The following is a 24,439-nucleotide window of genomic DNA, read 5'->3' as shown; positions in this document are numbered from 1 at the left end:
CCTTATAAGGAGGTGTATCTTCGTGTAGTCTTGAGTACCATTTCAAGAGGAATTGTAGGCCTAATTATTTATTACTTTATGCCCACTTTAATATAAAAGTGCTTGATCTCAATTCTCTCACTTACTGAAGAGACAAGTTCATATAAACACACATCATCTATTTCAACAAAGAGTGAATACCATTGAATGTAATTAACATGGTCTGTCTCTTTCCAATTGAAAGCATTCCAACCATATGGCCCTTTCAATTACAAAATACGAATTGCACTGGTACCGAGGGTGATACTGCGTGATGAGAAACGCCCTAGCTGAGAAGAGTCGCGGGAAAGAAATAAACCAATTTGCATGGATACTGATGGTCTACATGATGAGCTACATTGTACTTTTCAATGTTTCTATTTCTGTGTCAGTGGTCTGTTTTTATTTAAGAGAAATATATTATAATTGCACAAAATGGAAAGTATTTTCTTATCTATCGTATTAGATCCCTATTTTGCAAGACACAAATGTAATTCGGGTGTGGGGGGGGGGGGGGGGGAAATCGGTCTTAAATTCCTCCCTCTATCCCCTCTCCTTTCCCTTTCCCCTTATACATAATGTACCTCTCCCTGTCCCTCTTACTCCCTGCCCCACCCCCCCCCTCTCTCTCTCTCTCTCTCTCTCTCTCTCTCTCTCTCTATATATATATAATAATAAATAATAATACACATTATTTATATAATATTTTGTTGCATTTGTTTTTAAATAACTATCTGAAGAAATGAAATTGAAACCGGTCATTGCGAGAAGAAAACTCTCTCAAGGATTTTTATTTCAGTTGTTTTCATTATTATTCATGTTATATATACACATCTTTTTTTTTCTTATCTGCATGATTAACTTTTGAAAATTTAAGATCACATTCTCTAGCCTAGTATCTTCTCCCACCTCAGAGGTTTATTGCAACCCCCCCCCCCCCCCCCCGCCAACATCTCCGATATCTGCCATTCTAGCAAGAATGGGAATTTCAAACGACCAATTCATTAATTCAAACTGGAAGTCCACTCCAATATTTTGGAATTGCGATCAATCAAACACAAATTGGCAACTATATGAGGTATCTCGCGGGACCCCTCTTATTTACTTTGTACTAAATTTTTATTTTCCCTAAAGAAAATTTCCAATCATACATGGAGCCTTCATATAATTAGTTGAAATATGTTTCTATTCAACCCTTGTATGAACAAATCTATTCTATCCTCAATAACTAAGAAATTGAAAGTTTATGGAATTTTCTGCACAGAGCAAATTCGAGATGACCCCGCAAGATACCTCACTTCTCTCTATCTCTCTCTCTCTCTCTCTCTCTCTCTCTCTCTCTCTCTCACTCACACATATAAGCACAGACAAAATGTAATTTTTGAAAGATGAGACTTGGAATTTTGGTACAAAAGAGAAGAAGACAACATTGAGACCATCATTTAAGATTTTGTCAAACAAATATATGACAATGAGTTTAATATACTTATAATATATGATAAGATGTCAAATAGCTCTTTACAATTAAAAGAATAGAAAGGAAAAATTGATTTTCAGTTCAATGAGTTAGAAGCAGTTGTGACTTCCCATTTTTAGATAACAGAGGGCAGCATTCCACCAAAAATCATGAGGCTTACAAGAAACCGAAAGGATTTCTTGCTTGCATATCTTAACACATGGATATCATATCAATGTCATTAATAAAATCATCTGTCGCAGTTCCTCCTCTGTACTATTTCCTATCAAATGCATTTATTTAAAAAATCCAACTTGAGAGCTAACAACTATCTACAAAAAGGTCTAAACAAAGATAAAAGACAGTTTAAATATAAAATAAGTAAAGAAAGAATTTACACCAAATAAGCTTAGGATCCTCCCCCAACCACCTCTAAAATAGATGACAGTATTTGGTCACAAGGGGGCGATATTGCCATGTTAGTTGTGATGAGATGATTTAAGGTGATTGCTAAGAGAGACTTTTAGAGACTAGTTTGAAGTCAGCTAGATATCACAATTAAAATGCCTATCTCAACTTGTTAATGGCAGAGGAACAATGAAAAAAATAAATGAAATAACAATACTCCACTGATGAAATAAGTAGGACATGTATGACGTCTTTAAATGATATAGCCACGGGAAAGGGGCGGGAAGTATATTATCACAAATTGGTTTGTCAGGACGTTACTGTGCAAGTATAAGGTATATCCTATATCTTACCAAGTAATAATGAATTGTAGTATAGAATTGTAAACATAAAGTGACCAAAAATTATGATTTTATTGATGTTTTGTGACTTTTGTCTGGTTCAAGCTCTCAAAGGAATATCAGCTTTTATATGTGGTCAGTAAAATATGGGGTAAAATAGCTTAAACTTGCCCTACAGTAATAATCAACTTAACAGCCATGCCCTCTTCATATTAACTCATCTGTTTAGGCCTCTATCAGACCAAAGTGGCCTGCCTCCTAGTGAAAAATAGTCATTACAGAGTTCTGAAACCAGATATCCTTATTATCAGGGGGGGGGGGGGGGTTAAATCCAGGCTTAACTCTAGCATGCGTCCACATTGAGGTTGAACCTTATACCTAATCTACATACAAGAAGGGAAGGGAATTGTGGGATTGCTACTCGGTGACCGATGATAACGTGAGGTGATCCGTGAGGTCGGATTTCTTGAGCTTCTTATTGTTGGAACCTGTGGGCAATTCAACGAAAGAAAACAAAAGAATAATGATTAAATATTTAATCAAGATTTCAAGATTTCAAGATGTATTCATTCCATTCAATAACAAACATATATGTATATAAAAGATAATACAAGTGTAAAAAAAGAAAGAAATACAAGTTATACAAACATCAGAGGGTCACTAATCTACATGGATCATCTTGGATCAATCATTTCCATGATTAATTTATGTGGATTGGTGTATGATTTCTGTATAATACTTTACAAGATGTTACATCCAGCCATTACTTGCTATTGAATATATTTTTTTAGTCACCTCTTTTTGAAAGGTCAATTACTTCATCTCTCACATGCTTTTGAGGTTTAAAATCTTCTCCTTTTTTTTTAATTTTCAAGTTTAATACGAACTATATGCACAAATTCAAGTATACAAAGAACCATTTGGTGATGCATTGCTAGTCTTTCTGACTTATTATTATATGTAACTGTATCTAACCAGGTGATGTAAATGGGTACCTGGCAGGAATTCATTCCTTGAAATGCTGGAGCGCTGTATAAACGGCTGCTAGGCTAAAGCCAGGGTAATAATAAATGTGCTTTGGAATAGAATTATCTAGATAGATGGCGCTATAGAAATGCCTATTATTATTATTATTATTATCATTTCACTATATAATTCACATGATGTAAATGTATTAATGTCCTTTATGCTGTTAGGCAATAAATAGATACAGTGAAACAAGTCTCCCTGACGCACAAAGAACCTTTCAGAATAACATTAAGTTTCGCACTCTTCTTATTTTCTCAATAAAAAAGAGAATATCTCTACATACCATCAGAGAAGTGATCAGCAGTTTTCTTCCTGAGCTGTTCCACAGACTGCTCGCTCTCTGCCCATTCTAAGACAAGGCGTCGCCCGTACAAATGACTGCTATGACATAGCGAGTCAAAGGCCCTCTGTTAGCAAAAAGAAAACAACTTTATTCATTGAGCTTTAAATTTTTTAAATAGTTGTATTATTATCTTTCAAAATTTGATAATATCCTTTTGGATATCATCGCCTGGCTGGCAGAAGGGCATTAGCTCGAATTTCAGGTAAAAAATGACACAGGACACAACTGAACCTTTCCTCTTCATTTAAAATGATTTATAGAAAGGTTCTTTCACAAAGATATTGAAAAATCAGTACTCTCTAAGCCAACTTGATAGCCCCTGTCACATCATCTATTATTGATTTACCTTTGCATCTTGCTTGGAGAGGAAATCTACAAAGCCAAAGCCTCTATGAGATCCAGTACCACTCATCTTCTTAGGGAGACGAACCGTCTTCACCTCACCAAACGTTCTGAAGATGAGAAAGAATAAAGAGGTCACTACAAAGAACTAATACATCAAAGAATTACTTCCAAACCCAATAAGAAGAATAATGATATATCTTTCAACATTACTGGTCCCCATCCCCTGCATCCCTATTCCCCTTCCTTCATATATTAACAGTTCATAAGATCTGTGTATGCAAGTTATTGCAACAAACCCAAAAGCCTTTTCGTACATGAAAACAAATAATTTGCTTTCTGTTTTCTACATTTATTGATATGTAGAAAATTGGGACAGTTACTGTATATCAGTAAAGTTGTATACATGTATATTCTGTTGCTGAAACAAACACGTGAATAATAATTGGCAGTATGATTGTATGACAGAACTTCAGCTTAGTTGAACATTCTGGGAACCTAAGGAAAAAGTTCTTACAACTCTACTTCTCACTCACAAAGAGCTCTACGACCTCCCTGCTTTTCAGTGACAAACCAAGATTTTGAACATTCACAGAACCCCAGAAGATAGAGTCTTATATATCTATACTGCCAACTCAAATAAAGAATTTTCTGAAATCTTTCTATGATTCAAATGGAACATTACAAACCAGGGGGGTATTTCACAAAGATACTAAGTTGAACTTATCTCTAAGTTGGACTTAACAATTATGGAAAGCAGTTAGCATCTATGAAAATATTTTGCAAAAATTATTTCAAAAGGCATAAAATGTTGATTCAAATAATTCATATTTTCTTATTATCTAGGAGAATTCATGTTTTTGATGTGGAATTTATAAAAGTATAAAATAACTTGATTTTTCGCTTTTGAATATATTTATTTTAAGGCTGCAAATGGCTCTCCATAATTTTTAATTCTGACTTAGAGTTAAGTTCGACTTAGGATCTTTGTGAAACAACCCCCTGGATCTGTATATCTCTATTGCCTACTCACATGAAGAGTTCTCTGATCTCTCTCGATGAGGCTTCAAATGGAATATTACGGACAAGGATCTTTGTCGACATCTGCTTCTTGGCTTTCTGTTTCTTCCTGGATGAAGACTGTTGAGTTCTATATTAAACAGAGATACAAAAAGAGAATTCATTAAAGGGAAGCAGTCACTATCAGTTATTTTATTAAACAATTTAAACAATGTATATGTTTAAAGGATGCTCTTTTTTGGCTTGAATGAATTATAACATACTGCAAATTCAAAGCAATATCTTCTAGTGTATTAAAAGAAAATATGCCTTTCCATTATACCCTTCAACGTCTATTAGGCAAAGATGTAATCTTGAATAGAACTTTGTGCGCTTTTCCTTCCCTGCATGTAACTAATCATTATTGCAATATTGCATTATGTTTTTTAGAGGTTAAGACAATGGTGCATTTTATCAAATGATAATTCATGATTATCTAAGCTTAAATCCTTGAAATCTATATTTGCACTTTACTTACTGAACAGTAGATCTATTGGAAATCTTCAGCTCAACGTTGTGACCTTCGACCTCGACATGTTGATATTCTTTCAGTGCTTTCTGAGCCCATTCTGGTTTCTCAAACTCAATGAAGCCATAACCCATGGATAATAGCTCACCTGCAAAAAGATAGAACACAGCAATGAAAATATTCACTCTTCTTCCTATATGAAAAACACTAACAGCTTTAAAAAAAAAGCTTAGACTATGTTGTTGATTTACTGTAGAGTCATCTATTTTTGAGTCACTAGAGGTTTTTCAATTGTTCAAATATATGTCAAATATTCAGAACAAATATAACAATAATAATGGGTTCTTGTATTGCCTTCATGTATGTCAGACTTGACACTCCTAGTGCTCCACGATATGGGCATCAAACTTATCGAAACAATACAAGTACTTATAAAACATTATCATGGGTATAATTTGAAACAATTACCTTGTTTTCAAATTTCTTTCTAAGTACTCGGACAGGTTGAAAAATGAAAAAATGGTAGAAAATCAAGTATGATTGAATGATTAGAAATAATTGCCAATTTCTAAGAAATGATTTTAGATTATTTTTACCAAGATGTCTTCAGGCTTGATTACGAAATATCAGTAAGTGTATGGTTATTGAAGAATTAAAAATTTCCTTTCATTTTAAGATAAAGAAAGACGATATTGTGAGAATAACTCTCTCTGACCTTGGTTCTTTGTATCCTTCTTCCGAGCAATTGTCACGTTCCTAATAGAGCCGCACTTCTTGAATGCCTGCATGGGAACACACAAAGATGGCCGTTGCATTTAGGTAGATGAAACAGAAGGTTTACACTTACGATTGATAAGGATTGGAAGCGCCTCTTGTGCAGCCAACTGTACAATCAAATCCATAGCAGCCACAAACAATCACCATTGCTCAGTTTCTAGTCTTTTAATTTGGAATATTCTTAATGAAATGTTCTTTTACAGCTCTTTTTCAAGACTATTTTCATAATTTAATCAGATAGAATGTATACATTTGCCACCATAAATTATACATTAGACATTAAATACTTGTAATGAGGTTGAAAAACAAAACTGCATCTGCTTAAAGCAGTGAAGCATCACTCTCCCCCCCCCCCCCCCCAAAAAAAAAAAACAACGACAACAACAACAACAACAACAACAACATTAATTCCAAAGAATAGCAGTGAATAAATGATAGATAGATAGATAGATAAATGAATTTTATTAGAATCTTCATGTCTGGCAGTTAAAAACTGAAATGGACATGAATTACAATAATACCAACAAGCTTATCATTCGCTCGCCAAGAGACACTGCACTCCAAAAGCCAGAACGCGTACCAAACACATCAGCCGCTGTGAGGCTGGACAAGCACTAATGTTCGTCCTGCCCAGCAACGACTAATGCACGCAATCTGCACCCTGACCACTGAGACACAATGACCCTCAGACAAAATAAAGCTTCACCATGTCTTTTTTCCACTGATATTCTTTAAGTTTGTAGAACCAATCATCTCTTCAGTTACACGTACAGGTTTCTCCATTCTTTCAACTTGAGAATTGACTTTGAGTTTGATACAGTCTATGCAAATCTTTTGGTTTCCTTCATTAAACTTTCTATTTCAACCTTGATCATACCTTCTTGAGAATACTTTCATCCGTACTGAAATTAAGATTCTTGACAAAGAGAACACTGCCTTCTTGTACTTGGTGCTCATCATCAGATTCTGAAAAATAGACAAACAGAAAAAAAAATCATAAACAGATTGAAATCATATCATTGAGAGTAAACTTAGGGTATACAACATGTATAAAAAAAAGATGCCTTATATCTGTCCTGTGGCACTTTAAGTATATCAAACTTACCGTAGTGGATTTTCGGCAATCTTGTCATTAGTACATTCTTTCTATTTCATGCTTTCCTATGCATAGACTGTATCAAACTCAAACTCAAAACCCATAGAAGTGTAGCATGAGATGTATCAAAATAATAATTTCCTTCAAAAAACTGAAGTGAATGGTTCTAATGACATTATTTTCTCTTTGCTCAAGTATGAAACCTACTCAAATCAGTTTATTTCAAATTGTTTTTCTCTCTTTTTGTACTGTCCTCTTTCTATAAGACAGTGATGCTGAATAATTTCCAGACATAAAATAAAATTTACTTCAAAGCTTAAAATCAAGAGAGTTTACCCAAGAACAAAATGAGTAAATACCATTCATAGTGCTACCACCAAATAAGTTGCACATTTGTGACCATGGCAGTAGTATCATACTTGCCAAATTATCGGAAGAAATATAATGAATGTCAAACACTTGACCCATTTCAGCAGGCAAGTACCGTAGCACTGAGCATGAAATTTTATGGATGGCATCCTAATATGATTACATTCCATCTTTCCATTTCATGCTTTTATAAGTGCATTTCATAATTACCAGTCAAGACTCAACATCTGGGGGGTGTTTCACAAAGCTTGTCATCAATGACAAATGACTTTTTTGTTATAAGGTACTGAAATCCTTGCTTCTGATTGGCCATCAGCAGATTTGTCACTGATTTTTGTTATTTGTCATTGAAAAAATGCTTTGTGAAACACCCCCCTGAACTAGCTCCATCATACCTGATTCTTCTTGAGGTTCCTCTTTCCTGACTTCTTCCAATTCTTCTTTCTTCTCTTCTTTAGTTTCTTCCACAGCAGGTGTCTTCTCTAAGCTCTTTATAGATGTACCAAAGACATCCATGGGGGCCCATTCCAAGTACAGCGGAACATGCTTGAACTACGGAGAAGAATTGGACCAAAAATATGCCTAAGCTGTTTAGAAACAATATCATAAAGTATTTCTTATTTCTAAACAAACTCATATTTTCAGTGTTACAAAATTATAATGGATGATCCCTCTAAAACATAGACATTATAATTGTATTCTTATTTTACTATTATGCAGAACACTCAAAAGTGTACATTGATAAATAAAGTATAACTTGTATTTGGGAATACAGGAATATGACTTGTATATGTAAACAAAACCGTTGGGGAATTTCATCTTGAGATGTATTTCATTAAAAACCAGTGAATCGCAAACCTTAGTGTAAGCTAGTTGGTAGAAGGCAGCTCTTGCTTCTGTTGGTTCTAAGAACTCTACAATTGATGTCACTCCTGCGGGGGGCATGAGAACCCTTCCCAGCATGCCGTGCTGACTGAACACCTCTCTCAGCTCCTCCGGTGTAGTACTTGCTGGGAGGTTCTTCACCAGGAACACTGATTTACTTCTCGCTGCAGCAGCCTAGGAAGGAACAATGTGGCCAGTATTCAGGGTTTAATACTAACAAAGAAAAACACTTATGGGACTAGTGATGAAAAGTAGCTGCTATTTCAGTTGATGTTGCAAGAATCGTTATATCAATGAGAGTATAGATCAATCGATTTTGACAGTAATCATAAATGAAATTTGCAAGTAAATCTTCTCGCATATAGAAGTACAAGTACAACTGAAGTAAAAGCCTGAATAGTCTCTTGGGGTTTTACAAAGGCATATATTTCTATTCTTAGATTGAATCACATTATTCTTTGGACCTTTAAACCTGTTTCTTTGGCAAGCATGGGAAATTAAGCACATCTCCTTTCCTCAGGAAATGTTTTAGACAACAGAAACAACTTCTAATAATTGTTCAAAGTCTTGCTCATGCATGATGCTTTAAGCTGTCTGACAATATCTACCACAGCAAAAGAAGACAATTGTGCTGTTAAAGAGGTTTACTCTATCATAATTACTCTAGTAAGAACATGGTACCTGACTGAATGAGTCTAGTAACACCCCATTGTCCAAGAGGAACTGCCTTGTTTCAGCAACAATCTGTGTCTCTCCTAGAGCCATCCGAACTCCAAGACTTCTACTCGATTCCTGTAAAAGAGACAAGTAGAAAGATCTTCAAGAGATAGCTTCATATCTTGACAATTGATTATATTATATTTCAAGTCATGTAGTTTACATTTATCAGAGGAGACATGTATAAATGGAACTTGAATTTATCTTAACTGAAATTGGCAATTGAACATTTAAGTGACTTTTTCACTATCTTTTCTAATCACTTATTATATTAATGTCGCTCTGTATTTATTATCCAGGGATGCCAGGTAGAATTGATCAGAGGGCCTGAAAATCACCTAGAATGAGCTATTTTGTACACAAAAAAGCCTAAACTATGGTCTGAAAATAACTCTCCGGGGCCTGAATTCAGGCTATTGCCTGGAAACTGGCATCCCTGTATTAACACTGTCCAATGTTTTGTTGATACTGCTACAATGTATACCTTACTGTATTGAAGAAAAAAGCCAAACAAGAAGAAACCTAACTTACAGTATCTAAGATGTCACTCTTTGAAGTCTGATATTTGGCTGCCATGACATCTGCTACTGCATTTGCTGAGATGAACAAAGTGTTCCAGTTGTGTGAACTACAAACAAAAAGAAAGATATCATCATCATCATCATAATCATCATCATCATCATCATCATCGCCATCATCGCCATCATCATTATCATCATCATCATCACCATCATCATCATCATCATCATCACCATCATCATCATCACCAACCTCATCATCATCAACACCATCATCATCATCAACACCATCATTTTCATCATCATCATCATCATCATTTTCATCATCATCATCATCATCATTTTCATCATCATCATCATCATCATCATCATCATCATCATCATCATCATCATCATCATCATCATCATCATCATCATCATCATCATCACCACCACCACCCTTACAGTCTCCTGCAAATCCCACACACAAACAACCACTGAAATGCTCTAAAACAGCGACAGTCTTCTGATTAGTTTACTGTAAATCACTGCACAAGAAACCACTATGATTTATGTCACTACTGTAACACTTTACTATTTTATATTCAATTTGGTTAGAATTGATGATCATCCAGCAAGCCCATGTGATTGCAGCATGCGTCATAGAACCTTGCTGCTGGTTAACACACTTACCATTGATGTTAACTTTGCCATCAATAGTAACTACCATAGTAACCTTGATTTTGATTGGCTGTTGAGCCCTGTTACCATGATAGCTGCCATTGATGGCAAAGTTACCACCAATGGTAAGTTGTATGCAATGGGCCAATGAATGTTACCTTCCACTCTGAGCTTTGGTCTTTGCTGCCTTCTTGTTCTTGAAAGAAGAGCCCTCCTTGTGTGTCTCTTCTTCCACCTTCTTCTCCTTGCCTGGTAGGATGTGAAGCATCCGACCCTGTCAAACAAACCAAGCAAATAATCACAATTGAGTGGTGAAGTGAGACGTCATCAAAAATCTATTTTTTGGATTTCATCATTTTGTCTTCATTTTCATAACATTACGAACCAGAGCAATATAAACTGAGTTCCTATAAGAAATGTATTTAATCAGATGGTCATATCTCGGCCAATACTTAACATATTCAATTGGTTTTTGACATTTGGACATTATTTGTTATGCTCTTTCGGACAATAAAGAAATATCTAAGGAATTCCAAAAATTGATTTTTATAATGTCACAGCTTCGGTACTCTATACAATCAACTAAAGTCTAATCACATAATCCAATCATTCACTATCAGATGTTTTCAAATGCTATTCACTTCTGTGGGTAGTTGGCAGGGATGCCCTCGCACCTCCCTACCAACAGTTCTCAATGAGGACCTGAAGACCACAGGCCAAAGCATACACTACTCAGCTGACTACTAGAGCACCTACGGCTCCGGACTAACAAGGAATGAAGGGGAATGATGAGAATTGTCAAAATTGACATAAATGTCGACAACACAAAAACTGTTTCACATACACATTATGGCTGCTTCTTTAAACGTGTTTCCATCGATAAACCATACTGAGATGATTAATAATAATAATACATAAGATTTGTAAGGCGTCAAATCCACTTGACAATCAAATGCTCAAGGCGCAGCTTGTGCAAAAGGTGAAATACATGATAAATATATACAAAAGTGCAATAGGAAAGGTACAGGCATGAAAGGTAATGGTAATCAATTATAAGCTAAATTAAACAGATGTTTCTTAAGATCATTTTTTAACACTTCACCAGAACTACTATTTTTAATCCATTGAGGGAGAGTATTCCATAATGAAGGCCCAGCATTAGCAAAGGTTCGCTCCCCCCCCCCCACCACTTTGTTTTAACCCTAGGAATAACAAGTATGCCATACAGTTCCGCCTGCGATCAACGTCACAGTGGATCGCGCGCATACGCGTGCACTTGCGCGCGAACGCGATTGATCGCGATCAGCTTAGTGCGTGGAAAACATTGCTAAAATGTAATGCAGTCCTTCCGTATGAAATGTCGCCCTCTGTTGGCGATAGTTTGCTTTTTTATTTTTGTCAGTTATTGTTGCTACTTACGCATAATGTTGCGGCGGGAATCTCAAAGTGAAATCTAATCGGCGGGGAAAAATATATATTAGACGTTCATTTTTTGACTAAATTGAAGGCGGATGACTTTTGAATTCGCTAAACCAAAATTAAATCGGTAGACTTGTTATCTAATGAGACGCAATATTTATCTATTTTTTCAAAAGACGATTTAAGTTGCGGCGGGAACCTCAAAGTGATAACTAATCGGCGGTGAAAAAATATATTAGACGTTATCTTTCAATTTCGATTGAATTTAAGGCGGTTCCTTTTTTAATTCGCTAAACCAAAATTAAATAGGTGGACTTGTTATCTTATCAGACGCAATACTATTTTTCAAAAGACGATTTAAGTTTCGGCGGGAAACTAATCGGCGGACAAAAATGTATTAGACGTTATCTTTCTATTTTTATTAAATTGAAGGCGGATCCTTTTCAAAATATCTAAACCAAAATGAAATCGGCGAACTTATTTTCTTTTATGACGCAATATTTGTCTCTTTTTCCAAAAAAACGATTTAAGTTGCGGCGGGTCTTTTGGGGGAATTTTAAAGTGAAAACTATTCACGTGACAGTTGATCGCGCGCATATGCGTGCACTTGCGATAGCAATCACTTTAATGCATGGAATTGCTAAATTGAATGCGGCACTTCAGTAAATACTAGGTTATCTTTCTTTAGGCTAGTTGATTAAATTGAAGGTGGATCCCGTTTTCGAACTCTCTAAACCACAATTAAATTGGTGGACTTGTTATCTTATCAGACGCAATACCTTTCTATTTTTCATAAGATGATTTAAGTTGCGGCGGGAATATGAAAGTGAAAACTAGTCGGTTACGAAAAAATATGTTAGACAATATCACTCTATTTTTTATTAAATTGAAGGCGGAACCTTTTTGAACTCTCTAAACCAAAATTGAATCGGCTGACTTGTTATCTTTTATGACGCAATATTTTGTCTCTTTTTGGGGGGGAAAAAAGATTCAAGTTGCGGTGGGTCTTTTGGGGAATTTTAAAGTGAAAACTATTCACGTGGCAGTTGATCGCGCGCATATGCGTGCACTTGCGATCGCAATCGATCGCAATCACTAACTTTAATGCATGGAAAACATTGCTAAAATTGAATGCGACAGTTTAGTGAAATCTATGTTATCTTTCTTTAGGCATATTGATGAAATTGTAAGTGGATCCTTTTTGAATTCGCTAAACCAAATTAATCGGTAGACTTGCTATCTTATAAAACGCAATATTTATCTATTTTTCAAAAGACGATTTAAGTTGCGGGGGAACCTCAAAGTGATAACTAATCGGCGGAGAAAAAATATATTAGACGCTATCTCTTTTTCAAAAAATGATTTAAGTTGCGGCAGGTCTTTTGGGAAACTTTTAAAGTGAAATCTATTCACCTCACAGTTGACTGCGCGCACTTCCGAACACAATCGATCGCAATCACTTTAATGCATGAAAACATTGCTAAAATTGAATGCGACAGTTTAGTGAAAACTATGCTATCTTTCTTTAGGCATGTTGATTAAATTGAAGGTGGATCCTTTTCAAACTCTCTAAACCAAAATCAAATTGACGGACTTATTATCTTATATGACGCAATATTTTCTCTTTTTCAAAAAATGATTTAAGTTGCGGCGGGTCTTTTGGGGGGACTTTTAAAGTGAAATATATTCACATCACAGTTGATCGCGCGCATATGCGTGCACTTGCGAACGCAATTGATCGTAATCACTTTACTGCATGAAAACATTGCTAAAATTGAATGCGACAGTTAAGTAAAAACTATGTTATCCTACTTTATGCCTATTGATTGAATTGAAGGTGGGTCAAAAATTTGTATTTCTATACCCCCCATTCACATGAAATACTAGTAGCGGATCTGTATCTTACCGCGTAGCGCGGAAGCTCGGACGTTTCATTAAATTGTTAAAGAAAGAAGACGATTCGTTGTACCACTCTCGACTCTTAATCCTTGTCTGAATTCAGTTCCCCCACCCCCTCCCCCTTCCCGCGCGAAGCGCGGAAGCTTTGATATTTCATTAAATTATAAGAGAAAGAAGGCGATTCGTTGTACCGTTTTCGACTCTTAATCCTTGTTTGAATCAAGTTCCAATTCCTCCGCGCATATAGCGCGGAAACTCTGAAGTTTCATTAAATTATTAAAGAAAGAAGACGTTTAGTTGCACCATCCTCGACTCTTACTCAATGTATGAATTCAGTTCCTCCCCCCCCCCCACCCCTTCCCGCGCGAAACGCGAAAGCTTTGACGTTTCACTAATAGAGAAAGAAGGCGATTCGTTGTACCGTTCCCGACTCTTAATCCTTGTCTAAATTCAGTTTCCTTTGGCGTTTCATTAAATTATTAAAGAGAGAAGACGTTTCGTTGTACCATTCTCGACTCTTTATCCTTGACTGAATTCAGTTTCTCCCCCCCCCCCCCCGTTCCCGCGCGAAACGCGGAAGCTTTGACGTTTCATTAAATTATTAGAGAAAGAAGACGATTCGTTGTACCGTTCCCGACTCTTAATCCTTTTTCTTCTTACGTCCTCTTCCTTTCTTCTTTCTCTCTCTCTCTCTCTCTCTCTCTTTTTTTTTGGGGGGGGGGGGGGGGGGGGGGGCGACCGCCCCCACCGCCACACACCCCCATGGCTACGCGCCTGTATCCTCTCTGTTTCTTATTCCTACTCTCTACTTCTTTTTTTGCACGTTTGCGCTTCGCGCTTAACATTTAGCTTTTAGATTGAATAAATTGAATAAATTCATCAATTCCTGATGAAGCCGTATGAGCGAGAATTCAATTTATTCTTGTCTCAAATACGGTTGTCTCATTTGCGTATGTATCATGAAAATGAGATAGCAAAATGTGTATATTGATGGTCATCTTGCGAGTAATAACCGTTAACTACTCTCATCGGGCTCTCATTAATTTTTCTCTTCATTTTTTTTTAATGGTAATGTACAGGCCACGCCCACCTGAAATATTGGGGGGGGGGGGGGATATATCCCCCCACCCCCACCCCCCCCCCCGGGATCGACACCTATGCCCTATTTTGTATTAAATTGAAGGTGGGTCCTTTTCGAACTCTCTAATTAAAACCAAAATCGAATGGGCGGACTTATTATCTTTTATGACGCAACATTTGTCTCTTTTTCAAAAAATGATTTAAGTTGCGGCGGGTCTTTTGGGGGGACTTTTAAAGTGGAATATATATATATTCACGTCACAGTAAGTTGATCGCGTGCATATGCGTGCACTTGCGAACGCAATCGATCGCAATCACTTTAATGCATGAAAACATTGCTAAAATTGAATGCGACAGTTTAGTGAAAACTATGTTTTCTTTCTTTAGGCTAGTTGATTAAATTGAAGGTGGATCCTTTTCGAACTCTCTAAACCAAAATCAAATTGGCGGACTTGTTATCTTTTATGACGCAATATTTTCTATTTTTTAAAAGATGATTTAAGTTGCGGCGGGAATCTCAAAGTAAAAACTAATAGGTGGCGAAAAAATATATTAGACGTTATCTCTTTTTCAAAAAATTATTTAGAGTTGCGGCGGGTCTTTTGGGGGGACTTTTAAAGTGAAATATATTCACATCACAGTTGATCGCGCGCATATGCGTGCACTTGCGAACGCAATCGATCGCAATCACTTTAATGCATGAAAACATTGCTAAAATTGAATGCGACAGTTTAGTGAAAACTATGTTATCCTACTTTATGCCTATTGATTGAATTGAAGGTGGGTCAAAAATGTGTATGCCTATACCCCCCCCCCCCCCCCCCCCCCATTCACCGTAAATCCTAGTAGCGGATCTGTATCTTACCCCTATACTGATATTTTCAAGCTCTCTTCATTTCCCAGGTTCCTCATATGATCTACATGTAGGCCTACTAGGTTTTGTTTTTTTAATTGACACTTTTTATTGATAATAATTCAAAACTTCTAAAGCCTAGTGCCCACTGTGCGATCTGAGCTTATTATTTATCCGATTTTTCTCAAACCTTCACTAATGTGCTTCTTTGATTTTTCTCCATTTGTCCAAGCAATCTGCCTTATAAAAGGTTAATTCTCCTTTAATGATAATTCAGTGTAGGCCGCCTACATGTGACGCCTGACAGAGTTGTTGTACCTGGATATTTCTACATCATAGTCGAGTGACCAATATGCTAATTTGAGATTCACATAGATGTATGTTTAAGGGCAAGGAGTTTTCTTATTATTTCCTTTGTCCGATTTAATAGTTCAAACTTTCAACTATATATTTCTTTGATTTTTCTGTTTTCGCACAATTACAATCGTTACTCGGGTTGGGTTTCCCTTGCATTTATGTAGCTAGTGTATTAAAACCAGAATTGGATCATTTACGTAAAACACACGTATATATACACATCTCAATTATCACTGCAGATTACACCTAATTACGTATGCACAGTTTGCTTTTCTAGTATCGCATGCATATCATGCGCACATGCCGGACATAATTACACACACAAGTACCCAGAACACTTATAACACACGCGCTACATACACACACATACAGCATACGTATGTGTATAAATCACACTTGCACACATACTAGACGCGCATTAGTACATAGTCGCACTGAGGTCAATGCATAGTCGCCGGTCGTCAGTGCGCTATGCACACAAAATAGAGCACGATGAGTAATGTTATGAGAATGAGGTCGCCTTTTCAGAGAGGTCAGGTCGTAGTCTATTTAAATGACGCGTTCGAGCTATATATTTCTGATATCTAGACAGGGTGGCTAATTTCCCTGATAGTGGTGGTTCCATGAGGCCCTGATTGGTAACAATAATATTCGATATCAATTATGAATATAAACTCGTAACAGCAAAAACTCAAAATACAGAACAAAATAAATATAGACCCGAGACCTGTACAAATACTTTGGTATCCTCGTATTTGAATATAATTTTTTGGGAAAGGAAATATTGTTGCGTATTTCTCAAATCTTAATATAGATCCTATTATTATAATATACATGAATTTAAACTAGACCGTAATTATTTTTTGTAATCCGATGAAAAGTAATCATGAGTATTTTTAGACTATCAACAAAAGCTACAAGTAGGCCTATAGCCTAGGCCTGTAGATCATAGCGATAGATCTTTAGTTTTGGAAGCTCTTATACAAAGTATAGAGAGACGATTTTGACTGCACACTTGGGGTACCAAATTTATTTAGGCCTATATACATAGAGTATTATCACAAGGTAGTATTGCCACTCAAATCACAAATTGACTATAATAGCAATTGATATACAGGGCGTATCATAATAAAGGATATTGAAGTTTAATGACGATTTATATGAAAACTTCTGATTTCATAATCAAGCATTTTATGTCTGTTGTAAAGGACAGAATGTCCTCTTGTTAATGACACCCCGATCATACTACTACTGTCACAGTTGACTGAATAACAAAGCATTGCTGTCCACCATGTGAAAGGTGCACTGTGCCAAGTTTGATAACATTTCCTTCTTAGACACATAATCCACTCATTGTTCAGCATTTCAATATGTCTGGGCTGACACAAGCACTAATCTTTAGAATGTATCTGTGAATGCTAACTTGTCACAGTGCACCTTTCACATGGTGGACAGCAATGCTTTGTTATTCAGTCAACTGTGACAGTAGTAGTATGATCGGGGTGTCATTAACAAGAGGACATTCTGTCCTTTACAACAGACATAAAATGCTTGATTATGAAATCAGTAGTTTTCATATAAATCGTCATTAAACTTCAATATCCTTTATTATGATACGCCCTGTATAGGCCTACATGTACGAAGTATAAATAGGCCTACAAATATCTTAAATAATAAGGCCCCTGAAACTCCGAGTCGATTGCGAGTTTCCCGTCACACCTTTTCAGCTCATAATGAGGCAACTATTTCATTATTCACTATTCATTATTTGCAAATTCTTTGTGTAGAACTTTTTACGTACCCTTTATTCTTGTGTACTTCCTGTTTGTTAAATAACTTCATGCATGTATTAACATCTTATTAATGCACATTGTTAGTATTATCTTATTGTGGTAATTTGTATTGATATTAATACAAACATTAACAACAAAAAAACAAAAACCCACGTATACAAGCTTTATAATAGAAGAGTACTTTTAATAGTAACATTTGTGAAAAATCTTTCTAATTCTACACTCTAACATGTCACTTCCAAGATATACATACATAAACATAAACATAAATTGCGCTGTTTTAAATGTTTGATTTGATTTTTCCAATTTCTTTATCCTTTACTGACCTCAAATTTTGTTATTTTGGGGCTTATGTTTTAGAAGTAAATATCATTGTAAGGTTTATTAGTGCATGATGAAGTCATTGAACAATGGTACATGGTATCGATATGTAATCGATCTCAAAACAAAAATTAGAAAATGTTAAGTAAAACGATAGCCCACAAATTTTAAGAAGATGTAGTTCTGTTGTGTTTGAGTTGAGACAATTCAGAATGTGTCTCCCAGTTGAGGAGGTCGCGAAACTGTACTAAGGAATCACGACTTGTATTGCTGCAGTTGTTACCAGACCTTTTAATATCAATTATATTTATCGCACATTTGGTCAAACTGTTATTTAAAAAAATATAAATTCCAAGTACGGTCCTGGGGAACATTTGCTTTGTTCCTGTGTTTTAAGTTCACATTCTTCACCAATTTTAAATACCACTACAAGTCAGGCGCATAGCCGCGGGTGGGGGCAGTCGACCCCCCCCCCCCCCCCCCCACAACAAAAAAGAGAGAGAGAGAAGAGAGAAAAAAAAGGGAGAGGACGTAGGAAGAAAAAGGAGCATACAAAGACAAGAGTTGAGAACGGTACAACGAATCGTCTTCTTTCTCTACTAATTTAATGAAACGTCAAAGCTTCCACGCTTCGCGCAGGAGGGGAGGGGGGGGGGGGGGGACTGAATCCAGACAAGGATTAAGAGTCGAGAACAAATCGTCTTTTTTCTCTGATACATTTAATGAAACGTCAAGCTTTCGCGCAAAACAATGGATTCTGAGTGGGGCATTCTGGCTGCATTCCGAATGCCAATTGCATAAATCCGTGACGCCTCAGGTCAAAGGTTACCTGACAAAGTAATTGACTATTGGGTCTAAACAATTAAAAGATATCGTATTGCCTAAAACATCTAAAACATGGGTCGATCAAGGGGCGGATCTAGCTTTTTGCCAGGTGGGGGGGGGGGGGGGGGGGGGGGTGATTAAAAAAAAGTCCAAAAATCGCGCCGTTTTACTGGTTTTTTTTCTGAGTGGGGCATTCTGGCGACATTCCGAATGCCAATTGTATAAATCCGTGACGTAATTAACTATTAGGCCTGAAAAATTAAAAGATGTTGTGCCTTAGGTGCTAAAACAGGGGTCGGTCGGAAATCTTTTTTTTTTTCTTTCCTTTTTTTTATCGCCCTTTTTGGGCTGATATTTTTCAGTTTTGTATGTTGTTTTTTTTTGTTTCTTTTTTTGTTCTCGCCCTCTTTGGGTTGCTAATTTTCAGTTTTAAATATTTTAATGCTTGAAAACATGTGTTTCAGCGACATCACCTTATACTAATCCATGGTTTACAATGTTGTGTTGAGACAACACTCTCTGCTTCCCAAGCTGACGAAGTTGTTTTAAACTACCTGTAAAACTTGTTAGCAATGTGAAGATTGTTGACAAATTGTACAGGTGGTCCCGGGCAAAAAGTGGTCTCTTTACTAACCAAAGAAGGGACCGAAACTGACACAGGAAAAGACAGCCAGACAGTTTTGCATGCAAGAGGTTCATATAGCCTATCACAAAATTTGTATCTAAACTGGCCCAATTCATAAAATATGCTCTTCATTCCTGTTTCAGTCCTGGGGATTGTTCCAAGTGTATGTTTGTATCCGTTTTTTTAGTTTGAAATGAGTCAAATGTGACCCCAAAAAATATAACAATTCATATACATTCATATACTGTATCTCCATGTTTTAATCCGAGTTATACAATATACAAAGTTACACACCAACTTACAATTTCTGGAAAAATTTGATAAAGAAACAATATTTGAATAAATAAACACAAATACATGTGTGTTTTCTTGCACACATGATTTCATCCACTTCTGCTACACACCGAATAGTACTTGTTTATGAAAGCACCAACATCTCTGGAAGTATATATGTATAATTTTAGAAATGAGTCTTCCTGTACACATTCTAGTTTTTACTGTCTATACTAATGTCTGAATCAGGCGCGTACGCAAGGGGGGGGGGGTGGGGGGTCGGACCCCCTCAATCTTTTTCTTTTTATAAAAGAAAGAAATAATAATAATTATAAAAAACTTGTGCTAAAGGGTGACCAAAAAAGGTGACCCCCCCCCCCCCCGCTTATTCAGCGGCTGGCTGAGTCAAATCTTGGACTCCCCCCCCCCCCCAACAAAAAAGTGCTCCCCCCCCCCCTCTTCATTATATGGCTCTTCCTTTATGTTTAAAAAAAAAACTTTTTATTAAGCATTACTTCTCACGTCGGATATAATTATTTGACAAAATTATGCAAGGAATAGATCGCATACGATCCCATCTGATTGCAGCTGATCGCAGTTGATCGCAGACAATGACTGTGTGTTCTGGTAACATTGAGGCTTGTGGATAGTTCTCAATGTTGTAGGGTAAGTTTGAAGAAGAAAAAAAAAACAGAACCCTAACGTTTGAGATTTGGGGAGACATTATGGGGATGTATGAGAAGTATCTGTTATGGGTGGGGATTCCTTTTCGAAAGGTTTACAAACGTGTATAGTCGGGGGCTAGGTTAAGCCTCTCCAATGTATAGTTTAAATAAAACGACTATCGATCATCTTTCCGTATTGTAGCTTTGTGCTTAAATTTCATTGGCATTAATATTCCCTTTTAAAGATTTATATAATTTGACGAGACCCCTTCTCCCCCATTATGACGTAACTCCAAATTGTAATTTTTTTTAGAAAGTACACCTAGTTTATATGGTAGAAATGTCATTTTTTCATGAAAAATACTCCAGGTAAGATGTATTCCGGCACCTAGCTGCATACATACTCGGGGGGGGGGGGGGTCACAGAAGGGGGAGGGTGCACATTCTGAACCCCTCCATTCATTGTCTTAATGATTTGGACTGAAAATCATGACTATCACCTGGATCCACATCTCAATTTATGTGTCACTTAGTTATTGACAGACTCTTAGCCTGCATCATTTCCGATCACACATCATGTCCTACACAACATACTGCCCCCATCCCAAAATTATTCTTGATTTTATTGGTGGTGGGGGGGGGGGGGCATTTCAAGCGAGGGAGGGGGTAGGGCGAAAGTTCTGAACCACACCATGCACGAACATAATTATTTAAGACGGCAAATTAATATGTCTGTCACTTGGTACAGGTTTTATTTTATATAGTATTTGACCTATATCCTGATTTGACTCTGAGAACACATTATATATCGGTTGTTAGGCATATTATTATCATAGCAACATGAACTAAGCAATATATATCATTAAAGTATGATGAAAATGCATCATCTGACATCACACTTCCTATCAAAATATTCATCTGCTTGGTGATAGCATCTTCTCGCGATATATTCTATTTTTCACGGCACTATGTTACCGTTGCTAAGGAGAAGGCCCTTAGCAACCAAATTTGCTATTTTGGCTCACAGCAAAGTGTCAACTTTAGAGCGCTATAACTTTTTAGTTACAAAAGCAATAGACTTAAAATTTGGATATGATATTAACCATCTGGTTTCTGAGCATTTTATCAGCAACTTCCAAGTCAGTCAAACCACGATCGATAATGTAGAAAACTCTCCATTAGAGAAAAATCAGTGAAATTATTGTCTCATTTTTAATTTGGGCTTTAGCACTTTGATAAAGTCATTATCATTAAGTACACCAACGGAAAGAAAGAAATAAATGAAAGAAATGAATGCCAATATCACAATACAGCGTTTGAGCAATTTAAAGAGAGACAGATCGCGGGAGAGAGCGAAGCGAAAACTATTAAATATCGCTGATGTTACCGGCTATACAAAAAGTAAGCCAACGGAAAGAAAGAAATCAATTAAGAAAATGAAGGGGCCCGGCCCCGTTGCCCCCCACCCCCACTCCTCTATTGGAAAATCCTGGATCCGCCACTGCTTTCTCAATTTTGTTTATTTCCTATCTAAATGGTCCGTATGCTCTAACGATTGAACAATGCTGTTCTCATGCCACTCTATATCGTTGTCCAGTCACAACAACGACTTACAAATAATGACAGATTAATTACATTCCAACCACAAGTATGTCCTGAGTCGGCGCTCTTAGAACAAAGGCGCGTATAATATGCGGTATTTTGAACTTTGGTGTTGATTGACATGACACCTCATTTCAGATAAGCTATCGGCCTATACAGTGCCTCCCAGAAAAAACGATACTGCAATTAATTTGAATAGGCTTTGTCGGCCGGGCTTTCTACACAAAATGTATATTCATAGTCTGCTTGAGTGCGAATGCTCTCACAGAAATGGGGATATTCCTTAACGTCAAGAATTGTGTTTGAAAGAAAAAGGGAATCTTTGGAGGATGCATAAAAATGTTTAACTCGACCCCGAAACACCTGGTACGGTGAGAGTACATGCTTCCGTTATGTCTTTTCTAAGAGGAGCCATGAGAATGATCCGTCGATTGATTTTCAAAGTACCCCATAGCACTATAAAGTTTACAAAGAACATAATTTGTGTTTTATCTACCTGCTTGTAAAATTTGAATAGGCTTTGTCGACCGGGCTTTCTACACCAAAATTATAATTGTTGTGCCTTTTACCGCTAGACCCTTTTTTCTTCACGTGATTGCATCTGATCGCAAATGAATGCTGTTGCAATGAGACTATACACGTTTGTAAACCTTTCGAAAAGGAATCTCCGCCCATGACAGAATCTACTCATACATCCCCATATTATGTTTCCTCGAATCTCAAACGTTAGGGTTCTGGTTTTTTTCTTTTCTTCAAACTATTGAGAACTATCCACAAGCCTCTACGTAACCAGAACACACAGTTATTGTCTGCGATCAGCTGCGATCAGTTGCAATCAAATGGGATCGTATGCGCTCTGTTCCTTGTATAGAAGATTTTCAAGCTTTCCGCATCTCTCTCCCATCCACGTTTATAATTTTTAAATCTTGGCTGGGCCGGATTAAACTGTTTTGGATGCGATAGCTTAACAGTGTCCACTTAATATATAGGCGCCGGTCGGGGTGGATAATTAAAATGAAATTCAAGCATAAAGCTACAGTACGGAAAGATCGATTGATAGGCATTTATTTAAACTATTATATACATTGGAGAGACATAACAAAATTAAGATTCATAGTCTGCTTGAGTGCGAATGCTCTCACAGAAATGGGGATATTCCTTAACGACAAGAATTGTGTTTGAAAGAAAAAGGGAATCTTTTGAGGATGCATAAAATGTTTAACTCGACCCCGAAACACCTGGTAAGGTGAGAGTACATTCTTCCGTTATGTCTTTTCAAAGAGGAGCCATGAGAATGATCCGTCGATTGATTTTCAAAGTACCCCATAACACTATAAAGTTTACAAAGAACATAATTTGTGTTTCATCTACCTGCTTGTAACATTTGAATAGGCTTTGTCGACCGGGCTTTCTACACCAAAATTATAATTGTTGTGCCTTTTACCGCTAGACCCTTTTTTCTTCACGTGATTGCATTTGATCGCAAATGAATGCTATTGCAATGAGACTATACACGTGTGTAAACCTTTCGAAAAGGAATCTCTGCCCATGACAGAATCTACTCATACATCCCCATATTATGTTTCCTCGAATCTCAAACGTTAGGGTTCTGTTTTTTTTCTTTTCTTCAAACTATTGAGAACTATCCACAAGCCTCTACGTAACCAGAACACACAGTTATTGTCTGCGATCAGCTGCGATCAGTTGCAATCAAATGGGATCGTATGCGCTCTGTTCCTTGTATAGAAGATTTTCAAGCTTTCCGCATTTATAATTTTGTCATCTTTGCTGGGCCGGATTAAACTGTTTTGGATGCGATAGCTGAACAGTGTGCTCTTAATATAAAGGCGCCAGTCGGATGGATAATTTAAATGAAATTCAAGCATAAAGCTACAGTACGGAAAGATCGATTGATAGTCGTTTTATTTAAACTATTATATACATTGGAGAGACATAACAAAATTAAGATTCATAGTCTGCTTGAGTGCGAATGCTCTCACAGAAATGGGGATATTCCTTAACGTCAAGAATTGTGTTTGAAAGAAAAAGGGAATCTTTGGAGGATGCATAAAAATGTTTAACTCGACCCCGAAACACCTGGTAAGGTGAGAGTACATGCTTCCGTTATGTCTTTTCTAAGAGGAGCCATGAGAATGATCCGTCGATTGATTTTCAAAGTACCCCATAGCACTATAAAGTTTACAAAGAACATAATTTGTGTTTTATCTACCTGCTTGTAA

At 36.7% G+C, this 24,439-nt stretch overlaps 1 protein-coding gene across 1 annotated transcript in view; it reads right to left on the bottom strand.

Annotated features, from left to right (window-relative positions):
* Nucleotides 1-2,538: 2,538 nt before the first annotated feature.
* Nucleotides 2,539-24,439, bottom strand: part of LOC115918807 (probable RNA-binding protein 19) — a 42,583-nt gene continuing 20,682 nt past the window's right edge. The window contains exons 15-26 of the mRNA XM_030991365.1: nt 10,646-10,761; nt 9,841-9,937; nt 9,274-9,384; nt 8,566-8,766; nt 8,103-8,259; nt 7,120-7,208; nt 6,181-6,247; nt 5,475-5,613; nt 4,971-5,087; nt 3,942-4,047; nt 3,536-3,659; nt 2,539-2,711 (exon numbers count right to left, since the gene is read on the bottom strand). Of these exons, the coding sequence (XP_030847225.1) occupies nt 2,641-2,711; nt 3,536-3,659; nt 3,942-4,047; nt 4,971-5,087; nt 5,475-5,613; nt 6,181-6,247; nt 7,120-7,208; nt 8,103-8,259; nt 8,566-8,766; nt 9,274-9,384; nt 9,841-9,937; nt 10,646-10,761 (1,395 nt within the window). The 3' untranslated portion in view covers nt 2,539-2,640. The remainder of the gene's footprint in view (nt 2,712-3,535; nt 3,660-3,941; nt 4,048-4,970; nt 5,088-5,474; nt 5,614-6,180; nt 6,248-7,119; nt 7,209-8,102; nt 8,260-8,565; nt 8,767-9,273; nt 9,385-9,840; nt 9,938-10,645; nt 10,762-24,439) is intronic.

This window comes from Strongylocentrotus purpuratus, unplaced genomic scaffold (genome assembly GCF_000002235.5).
Source record: "Strongylocentrotus purpuratus isolate Spur 01 unplaced genomic scaffold, Spur_5.0 spur5_scaffold_2, whole genome shotgun sequence".
Taxonomy (NCBI): domain Eukaryota; kingdom Metazoa; phylum Echinodermata; class Echinoidea; order Camarodonta; family Strongylocentrotidae; genus Strongylocentrotus; species Strongylocentrotus purpuratus.
The sequence above is the reverse complement of the archived record's forward strand: the minus strand, read 5'-3'. Positions and strand labels throughout refer to the sequence as shown.